We start from the raw sequence: 24,292 nt of genomic DNA, 5'->3' as shown, positions 1-24,292 counted from the left end.
CAAAATTATTCACCAGTCTCATTATGGTCCATCTGCTCGGGGGATCGCCGCCAAACATCCGCCTGTACTCTCTCTGTACCAAAACTACGGACTCCAGTGCGTGATAGCGGCGGACTATCCAAATTCTTGTTTGCGTGTCCCAGTTATCCATTTTAATAAATTTTAAAGATCAATCTGCAAATTAAAACAAAAATGGAACAGATAACTTAAAAAGAAAAAAAGTTATTCAATTTTTTTTTGGTAGCGGCTTTCATCAGCCACCCTGTACCTCTCAGAACTTTTGCAACACATGTTAGTGCATACATGTACATATACGAGGGTTGCCTCTTATATTTTGCGCCTTTTCAACACTACGTGTGATGAGCTGTAATTTTATCTAACTATCAATATGTTTATCGAAACGTTTGGTATTTTTACCGTTTTAACTAACGAGCTTAACCGAATCCAAAATAGTGCGCCAGCTATTTCTGTCGTGCACTCACCGGTGCCAGTTAGAAATCTCGAATGGTGGCAGGTCCTGAAGCATTTGATTCTTCAACGGATAAGTGGTCTTCCTCGTGTTTTTTTTTTTGGGGTATCGCGTAGTAGATTCGCATTGCTGTAGCGTATTTTTTCATACTCCAGCCACCGTAACCGTTGTGTTTTTGCACAAAGATGGGATCATCTCTTGAACTTTTTCATGTGATGACTTATCACGATTTTGACGTGAATTATCGCGACAGGAGTGAATTTATCCCCTTTTGCCCTGCGAAACGCTGCTACAACGAGTTGCAAAGAGACCCTCGATCCTTGCAGGATGAATTTTGGGAAAGCTGTTTAAAAGCTGTTGTTGTGTCAGAAACAAACGTTGGGGGCGTTAATTGATAATGAAAAATCGCCATATGACATATCGTGAGAAAGAAGCATACTTGGGTATTAATGAGACCAGCATGAAATACATCCAAAATTACATCAACATTTGGTCTTCAAGAATATTTGTTCTCGTTGGAAACCACATAATTTGACAATTGCCCAAAAAATAACTCGAGTCGACTGGTGAAAAAAAATGTTGAAGAAGTTCAGCCGCGGTGGTTCAAAGCACATCTCCTTCGCCGTATATTTGATCTATGCTTATCAACTGGAAACAAATCAGTCATCGACAGTATGGGTGTTCCAAGCCAAGCTTAATCCAGCAAAAATTTTTCGCGGAAGAAGCTCCTGAAAGCAAATGGTTGCCTGTTTTTACGGAAAATCTGACAATGTCGGAACTGTACTACTTCTTCATCTTAATTGGCGCGATAACAGCTTATGCGATTATAGCCGAGTTTATTAAAGCATGCCAGTCGTTTATTTCTCGTTTCAGTTGGACACACCATGTGAAGCCAAGACGTATTCCTCTTCCTCTGCTTCCACCAGCTGGTACCTCAGCGAATACTTTCAGAGCCGGGTCGATTGTATTCATTCGGACGACATGACCCAGCCAGCGTGGCCGCTGAATCTTTATTCGCTGCGCTATGTAGCTGTCGTCGTAAGGCTCATATAGCTCATCGTTCTGTTACTTATCGCAACTGTACTCCTAGATAAACTTAAAACAGTCAATTCTAAGTGGTACACAGCCATTTGTTTGTCAGAATTTGTTGGAGGATTAAGGAAAATCAACCGCTTGGGTCGAATCATCCTTCAGCAAAACAGTGCGACGTCTCACATATCGGCTCACACGAGAGAGTTTATGAGGACTCAGATGATCGAATAAAGTCATTTTCTTTATTATTTTACTGTATTTTTTATAATCGGCCGCAAAATATAGCGGGCAATTCTGGTACATATTTATATTATATATTAATATTCTTAAATTTATGCTCACATGTCCAATATGAAAAGTGATGAAGAATGCTAAATAGTTTTTATTTTATACCCAACTTTTATCTGCTAAAAATCTCTGCTGATATTTTTCTATGCATTCCACTGAGAATCACACACAACTTAGGTAATTTTAAAAGTAGCAGTCATTTATCATTTCGCGCTGTGTTAATTGCACATGAGTGTTTTCAGATATTATTTTTATGGCATTACACAAATATTACAAGAACTTTTTTATTGCCCGAAGAGGGAAACAAATACAAATAAAATTTGTAAAAAAAGTTAAAAAGAACCCGAAAGAATTTCTATTGCAAAACCGCCATCAAATATTTGCCGCATGCAATCAATGCCGTAAAATCTAAATAAGAAATACCAAAAATAACAACAGCAACAACAACATGAACTGCACCAAGACCACCACCACCACCCGCCCGTATATTACTATCAGCCATCAAATCTCGCCTTATTTATGCACACCCACTTCCGAGATAGTGTGACAACCTGTTTTGTAAAGTGCACACACGCACATAAAGTATACACAATGCACATGTATGTGTGAGCAGTATGTGTGTGATTTTATTTTATATTGGTTAAACATTTGCGAATTAAGAAATATGCCTTAAATGGTATGCGGATAGGCGGCAAATACCTACTGCTTGCCACATGTGGCATGCCATATGAGTATTCATTTCAAGTTATGCGCCAGCAACACCTGATGGAAAATGCAAATTTATTTGCCAAAAATTATTATAATTTTTTATTTTATTTTTCTTCTTAAATGCAGCTGCGCGCTTGCCATTGCAAGCAACCAAGTTTTACTACGCACAGAAGTTTTGTAGTTGGTGTTGTTATTTCTGTTACTGATTTTTTTTTTTTGCATTTTTTGCGTTTTAACTGCCAATTAATATTTTTTATTTGGGAAAAATTTTCGCGCATTTCTGTTTATTTATTGTTTCTTCATTTCGAACGTTGGCGTGTTTTGTGTGTTTGGCGTTCCGACGCAATGGCAATGTTGTCTGTAGACGCGTTTTATGTGTTAATTAGAAAAAACGTATTGAAAAATGCAATGTAAATGCATACCAACAATTTTCTATACCTGCTTGTTTGTATGTTGCAATTACACTAACAAGGCATTAGTTAGTGGGTGTTAATGTTCAACACTTGTGCCATTCGATGGGTGCTAATTAAGAAATGTTTAAGTAACTTGTTTTTAAATTAATTGATTGGTTATTGAATGCCATTTAGGATACTTACACATGTTTCGTAAATGCTATACAATGTATGTAGTTGTGAGTCTATAATGAAACAGATTTTGTGAGGTGTTGAAAACTTAAAACACCCATCAGTTGAAAAAAGTAGGCAGTGAGAGAACTGCCGACAGAAGTGAAAAATTAAAATTTAAATAATTAAAAATAAGATATAAAAATAAAGAAAAAATTTATATTATATAAATATCAAATAATACTGCATTATCAAATTAATAATCGTGCAAAAATTTCCATTTTATAAGAACAAAAAAATATATGTGGCATAGGAAAAAGTTCTCCCCCCTCTTGGATGTAGTGAGTTTATTAAGCTTTTTAGAGTTAGAAAAAAGAAAAACTGATAAAATAAGGAGAAGGAATAAATTTATGCACTTACATGCACTGGGTTGGCAACTAAGTAATTGCGGATTTCACTCATTGATGACCTTTGTTTAATTTTTAGGTTTGCAGACGAAGTACAAATGTAAAACACATTTTGTCATTTGATAGTTGGCAATTCAGCTGTCAATCAGAAAAATAAGATTTTTGATCGGTTGGGTAGTTTTCGTTTGGCGTTCGTTGAAAAATGGAGAATCAAAAGGAACATTTTCGTCATATTTTGCTTTTTTTATTTCGGCAAAGGGAAAACCAAATCGCAAGCTCATAAAAAGTTATGTGCTGTTTATGGTAATGAAGCCTTAAAAGAACGGCAGTGTCAAAATTGGTTTGCCAAATTTCGTTCTGGTGATTTTTCACTCAAAGATGAAAAACGCTCTGGTCGTCCAGTTGAAGTTGATGACGCGCTAATCAAAGAAATAATCGATTCGGATTTAAAGTCACTTAAAACAACTTGGCTGTGCTCAAAAACTCGATACATGGGTTCCTCAGGAACTGAAAGAAACGCATTTAACGCAACGCATTAACAGCTGCGATTTGCTGAAGAAACGTAATGAAAATTATCTATTTTTATAACGGCTGATAACTGGCGATGCAAAATGGCTTGCTTACAACAATATCAGGCGGAAAAGATCGTGGAGCAGGGCCGGTGAACCAACTCAAACAACATCAAAAGCATCGTTTCACCGACAGTCGGTTCTACGTTACCGAAACGACCCGGTCTTATATCCGGCCAAGGACTGTCACTCCAGCAGCATTCCCCATATGTATGGGGAATGTTTATGCTGCTACAACAACAACAACAACAACAACAACATCAAAAGCTGTTATTCATCAAAAGAAGGTTTTGTTATCAGTTTAGTGGAGTTACAAAGGAATTGTCTATTTTGAACTCTTACCACCCAACCGAACGATCAATTCTGATGTCTACATTGAGCAACTAATGAAATTAAACAATTCTGTTGAAGGAAAGCGGCCCGAATTGACAAATTGACACATCTTTGACCACTTGGCAATTTTTTGATAATAAAAACCAGAAATTTTATGAATGTGGGATTATTATGCTGCCTGAAAAATGGCAAAAGGTCATTGATCAAAATGAGCAATACATTACAGAATAGAGTTAATTAGTTTCATAAAAAAATTGTATTTGATTTTCCAAACAACATCCGCAATTACTTATATTAGTTGCCAACCCAATAAAAAATTATCATAATTATCAATTATCATCATTCAATTGTCACGGCAAAATCAACTTTTTTTCTGGATATTGCACCATACCACTTTTTTTTAAGAGATTCGGTAACAAGTGAAAAAGTTACATCTCCGCTCTTCGAAGTTAGCCTCCGAAGTTCGAATAGGAAGTTCAACACAACTGAATAATTTTGATTACACTTGAAAAAGAAACAAACAAAAAACTTGATACGGTGCATCAAAAAGAACTTGGTTCTAGTGGTATCGGAACCGTTCCCCTCAGTTATGGCTGAGATCTTGGAAAGGCTATACTCAGTTGCTGATAAAACGGAGCTGATGTTATTTACCAGAAAAAATAAACCTCCATATTTTACACTTCCTAGATTAAATAGCCATGTTCTCCCGCTTTCAGCGGAAGTTACATATCTACGAGTGACACTTCATCGGAAGCTATATATTAAAAATCGGATAAAGATGGCCACGTTGTACTGGCATCATCGAATCATGCAAAACTTGTCTCAGTGCCCCCTTTATTGTCGTTTTGCACTAACTTCTCGTGGACTTTCACTTTATTTGCATCGCAAGTCAAAGTGCAATCAAAGTGGCCTCTGGAGGCAATCTCTCAAAGGAGATGGTAATATTTTTGGGCAGTTAACATCGCATTCCTCTGAACTTTATACAAATCTCTTTATCCACAAACTGGAGTTTGAGCGTCGGGCCATCGCCTATCTTTCTAAGTAAGCAGTATTGGAACGAGCGGAAAATCTACACCAAAGCTGGTACCTCTGTCTTTACTGATGGCTCCAAGAAGAAGGCGAAGCAGAGGTTTCTCTAAATAAGCCAATTTATCTATCTTCTTTAAACTGCCGAATACTGCTATTGTTTTTCTGGCAGATGTCTTTGCGATTTTGCAGGCATGCAAAATGCTTAGGGATCGCGGGAGCGAGGGAGATATCAACATTTTTTCCGATTGTCAAGCTGCTATCAGAGCTCTGACAGCGCCATGGTGCAGATCCAAATCGGTCAATTCTTGTAAGGAGGAAATCAAATTTCTTTTCTTCTGCTCTTATCTGAGTTTCAGCACATAGAAACATACGGAGAAAAGAAATTGCTAATGAATTTGCTAGGAAAGAATCAACTGAATTGGTTTCAGAGGTCACCCACCCAGTCATCGACATCCCCCTGAAAATTGTTAAATAGCCCTAGTTATTTCTCAGGAAAGCATAGACAAAATGGAGCTTCATTTCTTCATGTGCTATGCACCCATTTTGTTCCATAAAAATGCTTGCCTAATCATGTGAACCGTACTGTATAAACAAACGTATTATTGCTGGACTAAGATACTCAACTAAGGGCCTATAGAATGGACAATCACGTTGTCTAATCAATAGTTTTCAGTAAAAGTGAGAGTCAATGTGTTGGAAAACTCTTAATGTGCCAACTTTTGCTACAATTTGAGAGCTTCTATGCGTTCCTTCCACAATCATTATTGTACATGTGTATCTCAAACTCCATCCCCACTAATCATCGCTTCAAAAATGGCTCGATCTATTTCAGCAGTCGTTCCTACATGGGAACTCGGTCCACTGCTAATTTGTAGTACCCACAGTAAAAGGTATTAAACTGCTTGATGACAGACAGTCAATCTCCTGGTAATGTGTTGACTACTTTTATGCATTCATCTCGAGCAACGAAATTCTCAGACCAAAAACAAGCAACCATTTTCCAGCTTTTTTTCTAAATATCAAAGTATGTGTGTATATATCACGGTTTTCATTTGCAGCTCTTGTATTATTCTTCTTTTTCTTTTAGTAGTAAAAAGGCAAAATCTACCGATGCCTCAATGGAAATAACTTTTAATTAAATAATCAGATTATTCAATTCCTTTGTTTAAATCTCTAAAATATCACCGATAGTAGGAATTAAATTTGTATTAGAATCGAAATTCCCGTATAATATTTCTAAGCCCAATTAACTACAGAATTTAAGACTATAGGCACTAATGCCGAAAAAAATTCTCACTACTGAAGGTTGGAAAATAATAAAATATTAATTGTTAATAAATAAGTATTGAAGGCATAAAAATAATTCTAATTTATTGTCAAAAGTGTTATGGATTTTTGTCTCTCGTCCATGAGACGAAGCACATAAAATATATCAAAAGACTTAAGACACAAACCTGTTTCGTCAAAAGTAAGGAAATCAACGTTTCATGAGAGGAAATATAAAAACTAAAACAAATAAATAAAAATTAGAAGTGAAAACAAAGGCAACTGCCTGGCACAAGAATAGCAAAATAAATGTTTATTCATAAATAAATAAATATCTTAGTATAGCAATAAAGAACACATCCGCCACCTGTCTGCTCACATCTAACTCATTTATTAAAGTTTTCAAAAGCTGAAATGCCCAAATGATTGGCTGTCTTGACTCAAGTGGCTAGCTGGTCGTTGTAGCAATGTATAGTGGCAGCTATAATAGCGTGGCAGCATCATTACAGCGACACTGACAAATGCGCGTTGAATGGATTTGAATTGAATGAAATGCACGAGTGTATATGAATATTCATATATCTATACTTATACATACCGATAACAAATAGATTTAAAGTAATTTTTCAAAGACTGTTATTTTTTTGTGTCCACTTTCGGTCTTTTACACCTTTTCTTCCTGACTTGTGTATATTTTTTCTTTTATTCTTTTCTTTATTCTTGCTGAAAAAAATTTACTATTTATCAAAATGAATGTTGATTTTAAATTAAATGTTGCGCTCGGGTGAGAACTTTAACAATATGTGATGTGAAGCACCTCTGAGAGTTGACTTATTGAAGTTACAAAAACAAAAAAATTGATAATGGAATAATAAAAGACGATTAAGCATGACGGTGTTTTTGTTGTTTGAGTTATTATAGTTTGTCTTCTAATTGGTTTCGGAACAATTATTAGTTTTGCAGTAAACTCATAACTGTTTGAGTGATTATACATACTTTTTCATTTCATTCTAAGCGGCTCTTGTATTGATGACTGTTTAAAAATTCAACAAAAATCAGAGGTAAATTTTGTAGTATAGCTGTTGAAGTTTATTTAAAACACTCTTAAAAAGAGGGCAATTAATTTATTTTATAAAGAAAGGCGAAGTAGTTCGGTTCACGAAAACAACTCTATGCTTAAAAAATAGGCCTTCATACTTATACTTATATATTATATAAATACGAGGAACTATTTCATCAAAGGGTGCAACATATTTTTATATTTTAGTTGAGTACTCAAAGCATTCATCAGTTTTGCCACCTTAGAGCACTGCTACTTAATACAAGCGAATTTTTTCACATAGATATGAATGAATGTGGCTTCTGTATGGTGAATGGCAAATATATTGAGAATTTGATCTGATCATCTCATCTGACATAATAGATGAATGAAAAATCTCTTTAATAAAACGGTTTTCTCTGTGCAATTACCGACTCAATTTTTGTATCAAACAATTACTAATAATACTAATTACAATACGCCCCAATGACTTCCAAATCCAATAAAGAAATGAGAGTGCATTTTTTAAATTCATTTCATAACTGTACTGAACTGTTCATAAGTAGAGCGGCTAAGTTAGAGCAATCCCAAGTCAAGTTAAAGGAGTATTTTCTGAAAATTGGTTTGTTTGTAGGCTTGAGTATAATGAGATGTAAACTGGAAACAATTTGTAAGACATTCATTAATCCTTCGACCTATTTTAGTTTGAAAAATTTTTTACAGAGTTTTTAAAGTCAAATATCTTCGGTTCTTTTAAATATTTAAAGAAAAATGCTTTGGTTTATTCTTTTTTTTTAATTTTTAAAGTGAAACATCTTCAGTTCTTTTAAACATTTAAAAAATAAAATTTTTAACGTTTTTAAAATAAATAGCATTTAAAAAATTAGTAAAGCAAAACAAAATTTTTTTAGGATAAAACTAAATCTATATATTTTTTTTAAGTTTTTTAATGTGAAATATCTTCAGTTCTTTTGAACATTTAGAAAAATTGTTTTTTTATTTTTTAGGATAATATATACTAAAAAACGAGGTTTTAGAAAAAAATTGTATATATATTTTTTTTTTAATTTTCACTGTGAAATATCTTTAGTTCTGTTTAATATTAATGTAATATAATAATAAATATTTTTTCTAATTTTTGCTATTATATATACTAAAAAAACGAGCTTTTAGAAAAAAATTGTATCTCTTATTTTTTTATGTTTTTTAATGTGAAATATCTTCAATTATTTTCAACATTAAAAAAATATTTTTGTAATATATATTTTAGGATAATTTATTATACTCAATATTATACTGAATCTAGATTTTTACAACTGTTTCTTAAAAAACAAATTGTTTTAAAATTTTTGAAAAAGCATTTTGTTTTTATTATTTTTGAAACGCACTCCCATCTGTTTTTCCTATGCGTCCGTGCTCATTAATCCCTAAAAATTTTATAATTTTATAGTAGGATTCCCATAACTTTTCGAGTTATATTAAAATACTTTCAGCTAACTAGAGAAAAATCAGTGCAAACTACTGCTTTAAAAGCGCTAGCATACCTACTCGTATATTACGTTCGTTTGCCAATCTATGGAAGCATCGCTACGATCATTAGTAGGCAGATACACGGCATTTGCGTGAGATCAAAAATTATGCTGGCAGGTTCGTGTCTTAAGTCTTTTGAATTTTCATTAGTTAAAGCATTCCCAGCTGTACCAGCATGTGATTAGTGCATTGATGAATGATTTACATAAGCAATCGCGAACAAAAACAAAAACAGCATGAAGCTTAGAAGCACCTACAACAATAATAACAACTAAAAGCCAGCAATATACGAATCAGCACTAATCCGTTCATTTGTAATTTAGCAACATGCGGGTTGTAATGAATTTACGTGCGCAAAGTGCACTAGACTTTTTGCTTTAAATATGTGTATATATGAGTGCGTCATTGTGTTGTGTATGCAGAAATAAGTGTAGTTATGCGCATTTATATGATATACAAGGTGGCGCAAAAATAATCACCCTATCGGAAGATCTATAACTTTTACACATGACGTCGTATGTCAATCATATTTTACGCTTGTGAACTAGACACCTGGGGTATAGGAACAGACAAGCAATGGAGCGCGTAAAAGTCAAATAAAGATTCCCATTACTCCAAATCATTTTTAGTAAAAAAGTTATTCAAAAACAAAGTTGAATGATTAATTTTGCGCCACCTTGTTTTATGTGTGTAGGCACATATTAGCACTAGAAACATGCTTTAGTCTCTCCTTGTGTATTTGTGCGCTTGCGATTGCGCACAAAAACTCAAAACATTTTCCCTAATCGCAAATCGAAATAAGAATTTGTATGCAGAAGAAAAAATAAATTGTTGTGAAAAGATAACTACCAATACTTGCACAGCTCTGCAGCAGCACATATTGAGTTACGTTGAAAATCTCAAAAATCACAAAATACTAATTTTTTTCTTGATTAAACTTGCCGCAAATTTTCAGCAACACCAAAAAGAAAAGAGTTAAAAATGTTTGCATGCAATTTCGCATTAAATTGATTAATATTGAGCGACTAGCTTTAATACGTGTATGTATGTATGTCTATATGTGTATTTGTATATGCATGCAGGAGTGTTTGCACTTTTCGCAATCTCAGGCAAATTTGTGCTGCATGGTACATGTCTTACATTGCACCCAACATACGCTACTGCAGCATAGAAAATTTCGGCAAACAAAAAGAAAGCAACAAAAATATATACCAAAAAAATTAGAGTCAAAGTATAGTTTATGCGCATGACGACCAATTTCCGCATGTGACAACATGTCACAACAACAGCAACTGAAAGAAATAAATGGCAATACTTTCGTTGCCCTCTGCGCCCTCAAGTTGCACACTTACACACATTCAAACACTTGCCTTTTCCTAGCCTAACATTTGACATTTCATTGTGTCTAAAGTTGTGTGCATATAAGAATGTGTGTGTGTGACAACCAATCGTTGGGCAGACGACAGCACATTTTCACTTTTACGTATGTGAACAAAAATATTATATATAAATACTTATCTACAAAATTGCGTACCCAGTTGAGAATATGTGCCAAATTTTTAGTTCATAAATACAATAAATGAGAAAATTTCGGAATTTATTTGTGAACTTTTCCTCAAAATGTTGAAAACAAGTTGCATGAAAAATAACTCAAATTAATAGCTGGTATCGAGCTATAGAAAATATTCGGGATTGAGAGGAAAACTTGTGCTTTTTAAGGCACTCTCTTATAAAATTCACCCTATACTGGTAGTTCCAAATGTACTACTGGTTAACCAGTTTGGAATCACAAAGTACGAATTTAATTTTTCGCCTAAGTGTGCTCTCTTGTGTGCAAATTTAAAACCTAACCAGTTGGAAACCAATCCGTTTTCCTGCCGGGCATATGCACATGAATTAAGGACGGCACACGAATACATACACATATGAAAGCTGTCAAATTTTCAATTACCAAATTGCCCAAGTACAGGCCGCGAGTGTTGCCAGTGGAGTCTAGATTAAAAAAATCAAATATTATCTTTAAAAAAATGTATAATAGTATTTCGTAATTTTCGTTGGTGGGAATTCCGCAATCGATGTCACCATTTGAGCCTTTAATACTCTTTTTTTTTTAAAAATAATTCACTGTAACACAGCCTTACGAAATTCAACTTTTTTGCGAAAATACGATTACAACTACAATAATTAGGGTACTCACAAGAGCGTCATAAGCCTTAAGCGGCTTAAAATATATTTAAAGGATACCTTACGAATCCGTGCAAGACATATTAAGTACTTTCACTTCCTTAAAAAAATAGTTGGTTGTGGTTTCAAGTAATCAAAACATTTATTTAACCATTAAAAAGTTTAGGCCATATGACAGTAAGACACTCGTGAGTCCCCTAAATGTGTTTGTGCTCAGCATGAGAATAGCTTCAGCTTATGAAGTTGAACATGGATCGAGAGTAAAATTAAATCTCTAAAAATAGTTGTTTAAGTGCTTAGTCAGCACTGGAGGTCCAAATAATGATTTCCATCACTCGAAATATTTTTTTTTTGGTTTTGTTTAGTTGGATGTTTAATTTTGTGTCACCTTGTATATATTGGAGAGTGAACAAAAGAGCATACGACTACTCCTAGTAAACTCTCCGGTTCTCTTAGTTAGTTTAGCTGTACAATTTCTTCTATGTCGAAAACGTAGCGTGTTGAAATATTTTGTAACCTCAAAGTCCTGTTCAGAATGCCAACGTCATTCGCGATTATTGGTTTGCGGAACCGAACTGGAAAGAAAAATTAAGAAGAGGCTTTGAATTCGAGGATGACGACCAAACGATGGCTAATTTAGTTTGCGTTAACCGCTTCAAGCTACTAATGAAATTCACCAAATGTTTAAACCTGCTGTATAAGCAAAGTCTCACCTAACGGATACCTAACAATCAAAGCCCCGTATGGCCACCCAACTAATTCGAGAGCTGCGACTTTTTTAGCCATAGAAGTTCACTCGAGCGGACCCGATCTATCCGTTTCCATAAGAATCTCGCAACTTTGCCCGTTTGCGCACTAGCCCAGCACTCGTTGAGTTGACGCGTGGCACATCTTTCCAGGAGTAGACCACAGGCTCTCAAGGGAACCCAAGTTCTCTCATTTCTCGATGAAACCGAGAGAGGATTCTCTGATTAGCTGATTATCCCAGCAGTTTTTGCGCTATGCCACCATGACCTTGGGTTCTCGGTCTGATGCTGATATCTAAGTATTCGAATGCAGTCGATAGAGAAATCACAAACAACGAGCCCTACACCCTAATTGCCGCCTGGTTGTCGAAGTAGAGATATTTACCTCCTTTGCAGTAGTAAACAACCAATCCACTACGTCTTTATGTAATTGCGGCCAACTCCGCTTGGAAAATACTACAGTGGTTTGGTAGCCTAAATCTGAGCATGATGGGGAGCTCCTTGCAGAATACTCCCCGACCAACTCTTCGTTCCAGCATTACTTAAGACTTATATAGATTTTAAAAGTATTTGCGGATCACCCGTTTAAAATTTAATGGGATGAAATGTGAAAATAAAGGCGAAACAAAGTTTTTAAGAGCTTATTTTAGGTTGCCCTGGCTGTTCGTATATTCTTTTATTTCAAAGTTATTAATCGTATTTTTTAAAGGAAGGAAGGGAGGATAGCCACTTATAATATTTTCTTCAATTTTGCACCTTCGAGAACATAATATTTTTTTCCGCTCAGTTATTGCATGAGATTCGCGTGCTTAAGCCGATTGTGCACTTACTTATGCCAACCCAATCAGGAATTAAAACGTTTACCTTCAAAAACAACATTCCAGCGCCAATGCCTTTAGCTATCAGCAGCAACTTAACGCAATTTTCACAAAACTTATTAAGTTAAACTTAAGAGTAAGACAAAAACTGCTCAGCATCTCTAAGCTTGAAAAATTTCATTCAATTATCGTAGCCATAAGACAAGCTCATAAAATGAATGGTGACCGCAAGTCTCGTTTTGCAATGAAAAACAAGACAAACTAAATAGACCAGCACAGCCAGAAAATCGCGCTGCGACAAAATGGTTAATACAAAAATTGGTTAGACGCGCCACTGGCCACTGTCGGCTGCCAGCCCAATGGTGTGCCATGGTCAAACTGCCATTCTAACCGCCATAATGAGCAACGAAGCTAAATTTATAGCATTGCGCATGCGCGCAATTATTTAAATTGCATTTGCCGAGCAACAGAATGTGCGCGTGAAAAAGAGCCTGAACTGCAAGCCAGTAACAAAATAATTCAGCAAACAGCACCCGCTCGACCGTAGGCAGTAGCCACATACAAATACAAATGCAACGCGCAAATGTCGCAGCTAAACTGCTTAATTATATTGTAAGCGCGACAGGTTATTTTATGGTCATAAAGTGACGGTTATTTAGCGACAAATCCCATTTGCGAAACGATCGTGGCATTTACATTGTAATTATTCATTACTACTTATACGTTGACATTAATTGTGATTCAGCCACTCTAATACCTACAATACGCATTTTTTTCTTTTAGGATCGTGCACGTAACGTTTCCGAGCGCCTCTCCTCGACGACCATACTAACTGTGAACATTGCCGATTCGGACGACCAGGACCCGTCGTTCATTTATCGTGGTTGTGTGCTACTCGATGGCGCCTGCATTAATCCCGAATATTCGGCCTCAGTGCCCGCAGGTTCGCTGCAAGGCGTGCTCACTGTAACACCCGAACGCATACAAGCGGTCGACTTGGATACCATCAGTTCACCTATACGTTATTCCTTTGCCAGCGGCATGCCTAGCAATTATGGCGATTACTTTGAGATCGATGAACAGACAGGGGTGCTGAAACAGATCAAAGCGGTTGATACCTCAACAGCCAAGAAGTACGATATTGTGGTCAAAGCTGAAGAGGTATCCGTGGCCAAACGCTTTACCACGGCTAAGTTGACGATTACCGTGAAACCCGTCGATGCTAATCCGCCAGTTATTTCTGCCAGCGATATTGAAGGTTACGTCGATGAAAACTCACCAATAGGCACCAGAGTTGTTGACGCGAATGGACGCCCAATTTCGTTTAAAACCACTGACGCTGATTTGGGTGAAGACGATCCTAAACCCGACTACATTTACGAACTGACTACACCATCTTTTGATGTAACCAACGACGGCATTTTGATTGTCAACGAAGAAGGTTTGGATCGCGATCCACCCGCGCCCGGACGTTACAAATTCCAAGTGGTTGCGCGTGAGCCACGCACCAATGCCGCCAGCGCACCATTGAGTCTAACTGTGCATCTGCGCGATGTCAACGATAATCCACCCAAGTTAGCTATGGTGCCACCAATTACAATCACAGCCGGCGACGGTCAACGCCCGGTCACTAATGTCACCGCAGTGGATAATGATGAGGGTGCGAATGCGATTATTACTTATTCCATCTATCACGTGTCCAACAATGGGCTGCAGAAGTTCGCTATCGATGAAAAGACTGGCGAGATTGAGACGAGAGGTCGCTTGCTGGCTGGTGAACAATACAGCATAACAGTACAGGCTACCGACAACGGTGGCCTATCAACGCAGGCTATTGTCGAGATCTCAGTAACACCAGGACCAAACACGAAACCGCCGAAGTTCGTTAAGCCCATATATGAGGTGCAAGTAAGCGAAGGTGCAGAGATCAATTCTACCGTTACTGTGGTGCATGCCGAAGATCCCGAGAATGATCCGGTGGTCTACTCAATTGTTTCGGGCAATGACTTGCGTCAATTTGCTGTGGGTCAGGAAAGTGGTGTCATTATGGTTATACGTAAACTAGATCGCGAAAGTCTTACACGCTACCAATTGGTTGTAAAGGCCGAAGACAATGGCGGTTTGTCGAGCAGCGCCACAGTGAACATCAAAGTAACTGACATCAACGACAAGAACCCCGAGTTCGACGAGTCCACGCTACCTTACGTTTTCGAAGTAGATGAAGGCAAAAAAGATGCCTTTGTTGGCATTGTACATGCGACTGATGCCGATGAGGGTATCAATGCAGAGATTACATACACAGTGCCGCAGGACATACCCTTCTCTATAAACGGCAAGTCGGGCGAAATACGCACCTCCACACCATTAGACTATGAGCGTCAGAAGGAGTATCGTTTTGTGGTGACCGCCAAAGATGGTGCGCCTGATGCGCGCCTCGGTACAGCCAGCGTTACAGTGCAGGTGCGCGATCTGCCCGACGAGGTGCCGAAGTTCACCGACGCACGCATTGATGTGCATGTGCCAGAAAATGAAGCAGATTACTTGGTTGCAACGGTGCAAGCATTCGATCCAGATACAGTGCAACAGATCTCCTATGTGATACGCAAAGGTGCTACAGATCTCTTCAAAATATCGCCACAGACTGGTGAAATACGCACCACCAACGGTTTGGACTATGAGAAGAAGAAGCTACATGAACTCATTGTTGGCACAATTGAAAATGATGGCGATGGGCCAGGTGATACGATACGCATTTATATCGAAGTGGATGATCGTAACGATGTGCGGCCCGTCTTTGCTGCCGTACCTGAACCTGTGACTGTGAATGATGATCAACCGATCGGCACGCGCATAGCAACCATGACTGCCATTGATGGTGACGGCTCATCACCGGGCAATGTGGTGCGCTATGAGATGGTAGGGCGTGGCAAAGCGTTGAAGTACTTCCAAGTAGATGCCGATTCGGGTGCAGTGCGTCTTAGAGACGAGCTACGCAAGGAGGAGGACACCGAGTATCAGGTGGACATACGCGCCTATGATATGGGCGAACCGCAATTGAGTTCCGTTGCAACATTGCCTGTTTTCGTGCGTCACCTGCTCACCGACCCAAATGAGGACAATGCAATGGAGGGCAAAATGAGTGACGGTGCTATAATGAGCCCCGAAAGCTTAGGCTTAGCATTCAGCGACGACAGCTATACCACCGGTGTGCCAGAGACAACCGGCATCAACGCAACCATCAAAGTGATACAAGTGATCAACTCGAAGAAGGCACGTGATGGCATTGCCAGCTTCAAGTGTGAGATCGTCGACGGCAACGAACGGAGTTACTTCGATATTACGACCGAAGATCATGGCTGTGGTGTACGATTGGTGAAGCATTTGGATTTTGAAAACACAACCGCCTATTCGTTAAGTATAAGACTCATCTCGCACAAATATTTCGTGAACCCACAGAAGAGCATGACAATGGTGAAAATCATTGTGCAGGATGAAAATGATAATGCCCCCGAGTTTGTCTTCAATCGCGTGCACACACACAAGGACACTTTCTACGCTGTAGTGGCGCCCGATGTGAACATAGATACGCCCATACTACAGGTGCGCGCCACCGATCGTGATTCAGGCAAGTACGGCATGATACGCTACAAGATTTACGATGAAGAGGATAATATAATTAGCGACGATCACTTGGTGAGTAATTGCATGCTTTTATTACATTAAAATGCGATCGCATTAATATCTCTCTCTCTCTCTCCCTATCCTTCAATCACAGCCCACCACTTATTTCGTCATGGCCGAGGATACAGGCATCTTACGCACAGCTAAACTCTTCCAAGGTGACGCCAATTTCCCAATGATGTTCTATGTAGAGGCACGCGATAACGATGGCCAAGAGCTGGGCTCGCATCATACGCGCGCACGCATAGTAATAAACCAGATCACCGATCAGCATCGCATGTCCTTGGCCTTCTCTGATGCAGCACCGAATGAGATACGCAACCATTACAGTGCGCTTGAAGAGCTATTGGAAGAGAAAACGAATGGACTCATAAGCGGCATTGAACGTTTCAGCAATCGCAAGCTGTTGACGGAGAATGGCACGATGATTGAAAATCCGACAGCAACCGATGTTTGGTTCTATCTAATCGATCCAAAAAGCGAGCAAATACTCACGCGCAACGACTCGATTGTATACGCAGCGCTGCTGGAACCAACAGCGCGCGCTGAATTGAATTTCGCGGCATCGGGCGTGGCACATGCGACCGCTGAGGGTATATACGCGCCCATCGAAATAAAACAGCAAGTCCACAAGGTAGGCAATGATGAAAACCCGAAAGAATAGGAACTAAGAATATTTTTGTGTCCCTTTACAGGTGAAAGCAGCAATAGCGCTTAACGACGATGTTTTTCCCTACACGCTAATCGCCATTTCCATCATAATACTCATACTTGGCACAATCGGCATTATCTACATTTGTATTTCCTGGTCAAAGTGAGTAGGCGTAAACTTTATAGATAGCAAGCTTTGCCAACACCGAAATCTTTTTTCCCCCCGACAGGTACAAGAATTTCAAACAACGCATGCGCCAATACGCGGCGCCCAGTCCCACACGCTACGATCCAGTCATCGTTAATTCGCAAGTGGCCAACTCCGGCGACACAGTCGCCAACTTGAAGGAGTACGAGACACAAGTGCTGGCCATGGCTGTGCCACCAGATGGCGATGATGATCTGCAATTGGATTTTAGCGCCAAGAATCACGCCTTCTCGCTGGACAATGTCAGCTACATTACGCACAAAGAGAATGGCACGAGTGGTGGGCAGGCGAGTCCCTCGCACTCGGATGCGACCACTGCCACAATCACCACTTTGCGACGCAACAACAATAACAATAATCTCAATAATATGGCACACAACAACAGCAATAACAATAACAACAATATAAATGGCATGAATAATCGGCAGAATACATTCAATCGCACACTCGAAATGAATGCGCGCAACAATGCAAATCCATTGGCGGCGGCCGCAAATGGCACGCTGCCCGGCACACTAACGCTGGGACGTCTTAAGCATCAAAATGGCGCAAATCACTACCAGAATGGTGGCTACAAGCTGGATGCTGTGAGTCGCAATAATTTGGCGAATTTACAAAATAACAGTTACAGCACATTGGGACGGCGGGGGAACACATTTGGCGGGCCAAATGGGCTGAACGGTTTGAATGGCACTGGTGGTGGTGTTGGTGCTGATGGCAGTGGGAATGCTGGCGAGCTGATGACGAACACGCTCGGACGCAATAATCACCAGCTTCATCACCACAATAGTCGCGCCTTTGCGGATGTGCCGATAACAAATCCACTTTTTCAACGGTGAGTAGGTTACAAATTTCCTACGTGAAAGTATAATATGAAACGTATTTTTTTGCTTTTGTTTCTTTCACAGCTCCAATGGTGACCTTAGTCACATAAGCACCACCAATGAGAATGTCACCTTCGGCAAGCGCGACTATGGGCAATTAGGTTTCTCCTATTTAAATGATTTAGATCGCTCAGAGGTGGAGACCACAACGGAGCTGTAATATGATGAATGTGAGCATGCGGAAGATGCGCGCGCAGTAGAACCAACGAAAATAAACGAACAGTTTAGAATGAGCTTGAAAGCCTTTTAAGTAAAATACATGCGAAACTGGGTAGAAGGAGGGGACAGCAAAATTATGTAAATTTATATAAATAATATGAAATTTTTCTGATCATGAAAATCAGAGACACTTTTGTTTTTGAAAAGAAAGTAATTGCGAAGTTTCGCTATTTCTTTTTATTTATTTCGTTCTCTCTCCCTCTAGCTACCCAGTAGCCTTATTAGACCGAAAACAAAAATAACAATAACCCACACAATGCCAAACTGAAATAGTTTAATCATATCAACTAAACTTTATAAATTTAGAAGCACCCTAGAATTATATTATATGTATATAGAATTCATGTATGTACTATAATTATTCTATCGTAGCTGTCATTATTGCTGCTGGAAAAAAAGTTATAAATGAGTAAAGAAAATAGTATATACAGTCACTCGCGCCTTATTTGATACAAATATAATTTTGTAAAGTGTCTATATTACATTATAATTTGGGAAAATGAAAAAACAGAGTGTGTTGCATACTGATTTATTATTCTGCTGTATTGTATTTCTTATTTACTTGGCTATAATTCATTTCTCAAGACAAAATACAAAAAAGTGTTTATGAATTTCATTGTAATGCAAAAAAAACATACAAAGTGATACAGTTACAAAAGAGCAACAATTTATTTCTATTAAAATTTTAAGGTATTTAGAACTTTGTTGGGTATCCTTTATTACAATCCAATTTTGTTGTGTATTCTGAACTAATTTGGTGACACTCTTCAAGTATCGCCTTTTTAAGATCAGATTTCTTATGGATGTCCTAATTTCATATATTTTTCTTCAAAACCACTTTACAAACAAATCGTATCTGTATCAAATAAGGTTTGAGTGACTGTAAGTAAGCAGAGCGAAACTCGTTGTGAATAATATGACAAATTGTTGCCATTAGCAGATCTATTCTGACTGTTATCAAAAATTTTGTAACCGGCAAATTTTTTTACCGAAAATTATTAACGCCACACTGTAACCGCAACGCTGACGTAGAGGTTATTTTGTCAACAGCGTGGAATACGATTGGGTGTGGTGAAAATGTATCTGCCTATGTTGCATATTTTAGAGGGCACTATTGACGCTTTTGAAGTGGAATTTATACAAAACCAACTGTCGATTGGTATTTTGGATGAATTGTCAGAAAATGTTTAAAAGCGAAAAGCTGAAACACTCAGCTGACTACAGTACTGCAGCTCGCTAACAATATTCACCCTGCTTTGGTGGCCGCCGTAACCGAATGGTTTCGTGAGTGACTACTATTCGGGAGCGCGTAGTTTTGTAGGTTTTTATGTGCATGAAAGAGCAAAATGAAAGAAAAAGTTGTGTTTTCCGAGTGTTTTTCTGCCATGAAAAAGCTCCTCATAAAAAACCATTTGGCATTCGAAGTCGGCTTAAGTCCCTCCATTTGTGAAGCAACATTTTTGTTTCAGTCTTTATTGCCACATTTGGAGTATAATTTAAATAAAACGAACTATCGATCGATGTTTCGGATTTAAAAATTGTCAGATAATGTCTAAAAGAGAAAAGCTGAAAAACTCGACTGAATTCTATCCTGAAGCTTGCGAACGATACTCACCCTGCTAGAATCGAATGATGCAATACAAGATTGCGCCATCCCAAATCGTTATGTCAGCGCAGAACCAAAAGAAACGAGTGGGCGAGATAGAATGAGAGAAATCAAGAAAAAACCGACATTTGGAGGCTTTATTATCATTCGTGATTTCATAGTTTAACACTCATTACTTAATTTTCAGTATTTCGCTCCATTTAAAAATCGAAATAATCACTGATCGTTTCACAAACTAGTAACTTGCACATAAAGATTTGTTTACTTCCGCTACTGATGTCCCACAAAATAGCTGATTCTATCAAATTCGCTAAGAAAAAGGTAGTGGTTGACGAATGCTGCCAACTTTGTATTCTCTTCACGGTAGAACCCATGGAATTCAGACAGAACTAAAGAATTCAGAGGATGTGGCCAAGATCAGACCGTTAAGCGGCTCTCAACGAATTTGAAAGTATCGGCTGATTGACTGACGTCATCGTGGGGTTATGACAGCGGTTTGCTTCCGAAAAAACAGAGATTGTGTTGGTGATACACGAAAAAAATCAAAACAGCCTTCGCTCATGTTGCTTCCTTGACATCCGCACAACGACTGATTGGACGAGCTAGTGAATACGCAAGGCGAATTGAGTACCTTAATTGGCGCCTTTAAAAAACAGTTACTTTGTTTTTCGAGATTTTGACAAGTCTGACGTCAGCACCGTTCGTAATACAAAACAATCGAAAAACAAACAAACAAAAGTAGGAGAAATTACATTTTTATGAAAATTCAGTGAATGGCTCGATAATATTGAGATCGACTCTTCACACACAAGTAATTCTCTTCCTTTTTTTTTTGTTTATTTATGGACTCTTACGACACAGCGAATTCGTAAAGCGCAATCTATTTCTCTATCATTCTTGGTCAATACGTGTGACATCAGCGGGCAGAGTTCGGCTGCCGGGTATTCGGTGAGCTGCAACCATTGCACAAAATTATAAGTAAAAACACTCTTATTCTTCCTATATATATATATTTTTTTTTTTGACAGTCGCCTAGGTGTGAATTTGACAGGCACTTCGGTGTTTGATGGTGTGAGTGCTTCGCCTTTTTGCTTCAGCGTATTGGCGGGGTTGCTATGCCAAAATTAGAATTTTTATGGTGGCATCAGAAACAGTAGAATATCGGAGAAAAATAAAAAAATAGAATCTAATTCCTTTACAATAAACAAATTTAAAATTTACAATAACAAATGCTTTTCATATATTTATAAATATCTAAATTCGGTCGACATTTTTTAGATTTGTTGATTCGATTTCCCATGAAATTTAATTAATCTATGAAATTTTATCATCATAAAAGAGTGTTCTGGAATCAGCTGATCTCAGCTGTGAGCATTTTTTGACAATCAGCTGAGAGTGTTTTTACTTATGGATTTGTACAATGCGTGCAGCCGCAGATTGGCCAATCTATAATCCCTGAATTGGTAAAACACGCCAATTTTTAGTGTAGTGATTGTCACTCGTGAGTTTTGGTAGAGAAATAAGCTGAGCCTGCAGCTTTTCTCTTTTAGATCACATCTTTTTGAAACTTGCCATTGACGCTGTAATAACTCTTCCAATTTACGTAAGAGTTGAAAATGTTTAATAGGCATTCGTATTTTTCTTTCATTTCCCAAAAGTGAATCAATATCAGCTTTGAATTGTACATTCATAGGCCATCATCATCAACATTTTCTTTGTCCCCCCTTGGAGCATAGTGCCTCCTTCATATGTGGAATACGAAAATGGCATAAAGTGGACAGAATTTTTATTTGCCAGCTACAAAATTGTTGCTACCAATGCCGAATAGATTTGCTAGCAATGCACTTTAGCTTAACCCAACGTAATTTTAAAGTTAAACATTTTGTAACATAATAATTAACATTTTGTGTGTGTATATGTTATAATTAAGTAGCTTAGTGTTGTAAATAATATTTTGAAAATATATACAAATTTATATGCAAATATATGTAACTGCTTATACATACAAACTTATGTAAATTGTAGTACTAAGGCCCATGCAGAAGGCAGCTGTTGAATGTGAGCGTCGTTTTTGCGTATGAAAAGTATGTTGTTGTAGATTGAAATAAATTTTACAAAGTCATTAGCTGTTAGATTGAAAGAAAAAATACGCAAAATTAAAGCATTACTATTTGTGCGAGATATGGAAAGCCTCTGAAACTTATCACCTACAATAATTGTAAAATATATGCGAATGCTAGGAAATGCGAGGAGAATGTAAATTTCTTAAGTGAATTCCAAACTTTAGAAAATTTCAAAAAATTGTGCATAAGAACGTATCCAATAATGATTGCGCTATATTAACTAAATACCTACTTTAAGTGAAATGAGTAATAAGTTAGCTTAAAATTAATCTCTATGTGATCATAATTGAAATATTTAGTAGGTAATAAAAATAATTAAATATGTGTGTATAAAGAAATCGCAGGTTGTATAGATTGTTTGTAACAAAAGTGGGTGTTCAAATCAAGCCTTTTTTGTCCCCCTTTCACTGTGTTTGCGACAATGCATTTTTTATACGAACTGGTTGCCCGTTGGTTGGAGGAAAGGCTTAGTATGACATTCACCCAACAAACGCGCGTATAGCTAAATACATATCTACAGTTTCACAAAAGGAATTCCAAGGTGTCATGTAAAGGAGTAAACGTGTAAAAATGTCATTATTAATAAAATATAACATAAAATATAAGCTTGTTGAAAACTTAAAAATGTCTATTCAAAAATGTATCAATTCCACCAGAAATCAACCAAAAATGTATTGTACCATCAATATGTTCCAAGTTAAAATATTGCTGAACATTGCAAGCCGTGAAATAGGCGTGAAATTTCACAATAAAGGCTAGTACTAACTTCACACAGCCATTAAATTACACCAGCAACACGCGTTTGGCTTGTCGTGACAACATTCACTTGTTTGACAACATTCAACGCATTTGGCTTGCTAGGAAATGTTGCTAGCAACATTGATTGTCCAATTAGAAGAAACGTCAAATTTATGACCATCGCCACAGAAGCAAATGGCAAATTTTATTAAGAATATAAAGATAGACAAGGTGAAGTCCAAAATCAACAAGACTGAGCTAAAATATAAACGACGGAAGCTTTGTTCTGATAACCTCGAGTTTATTTATTCAAAATAGTCCCCTGTGGCCTCCAACACTGTTTTGCGCGATCTAAAAGCTTTTCGAAATAGTGTTTCAGGTCGTTCGCCGGAATGTCTTTTGGATTGCCTCTACGGACGCAAAACGTTTTCCTTTCATGGTCAAATGCAAATAGGTAGAAGTCACAGGGGAGCCATATCAGGCGAATACGGTGAGTGATTGATGGTTAAAATGCGATTTGTAGTCAAAAAATCAGTCACAAGTGTCGATGAGATCATGCATTACCATGCAATAAACGCCAGCTTCCTCCTTCCCGGTATTCAGGGCGAATTCTTCGCATACGATAGAACAAACATTAATACATCGTGTTTCGACTTGACTTTAGCAAATTTTCCAAAAAAAATTAATAATTGTAAAAGTTATCGCTGTTTGTGTGGAGTCCTTTTCTCCAGAAGTCCCTTGAGGTGATCCTCCTCCTTAGAGATTCATCTAAAATCAATCGGATAAGAGAAATTAGTTTTATTAATAGATAATCCTTTTTTTCAAAATTAACAACATGGCGGCCTAAGGAAATAAATTTAAGGAAATATTTTTCAGGTTTTCGAAAAAAAACCGAGAATTCATTAAAAAAAATCGAAATTAAAAAAAAAATCCTTCGATCAGGCAGGAGTTTTTCATGTTTTTCCAAAGCATTATAAATTCTATTGAAATCTTCCAAGCGGTTTTTGCGTTGCAGTGATCACCAGTTCAAAAAACATAGTTTTGAGAAAAACGTATTTAAAGTTTTGCTATCGATTACCGCAGCGCCCGAGCGCCCTTTGTTAAGCCTTTCGCGATATTGTTGCCATATGGCAACAGTAAACTTTAAAAGGCCGTCAACACTCTCTTGTAAAAAATATCAACTTTTTTCTTACATATTTTC

The 24,292-nt window shown here is 37.6% G+C and overlaps 1 protein-coding gene across 1 annotated transcript in view; it reads left to right on the top strand.

The window, feature by feature from the left end:
• LOC129236030 (cadherin-99C) overlaps positions 1-20,417 on the top strand; it is a 300,265-nt gene extending 279,848 nt beyond the window's left edge. Inside the window, exons 9-13 of the mRNA XM_054870202.1 lie at positions 13,765-16,674; positions 16,757-17,296; positions 17,358-17,476; positions 17,544-18,356; positions 18,430-20,417. Coding sequence (XP_054726177.1) covers positions 13,765-16,674; positions 16,757-17,296; positions 17,358-17,476; positions 17,544-18,356; positions 18,430-18,565 — 4,518 coding nt within the window. The 3' untranslated portion in view covers positions 18,566-20,417. The remainder of the gene's footprint in view (positions 1-13,764; positions 16,675-16,756; positions 17,297-17,357; positions 17,477-17,543; positions 18,357-18,429) is intronic.
• Positions 20,418-24,292: the final 3,875 nt, after the last annotated feature.

This window comes from Anastrepha obliqua, chromosome 1 (genome assembly GCF_027943255.1).
Source record: "Anastrepha obliqua isolate idAnaObli1 chromosome 1, idAnaObli1_1.0, whole genome shotgun sequence".
Classification (NCBI taxonomy): Eukaryota; Metazoa; Arthropoda; class Insecta; order Diptera; family Tephritidae; genus Anastrepha; species Anastrepha obliqua.
The sequence above is the reverse complement of the archived record's forward strand: the minus strand, read 5'-3'. Positions and strand labels throughout refer to the sequence as shown.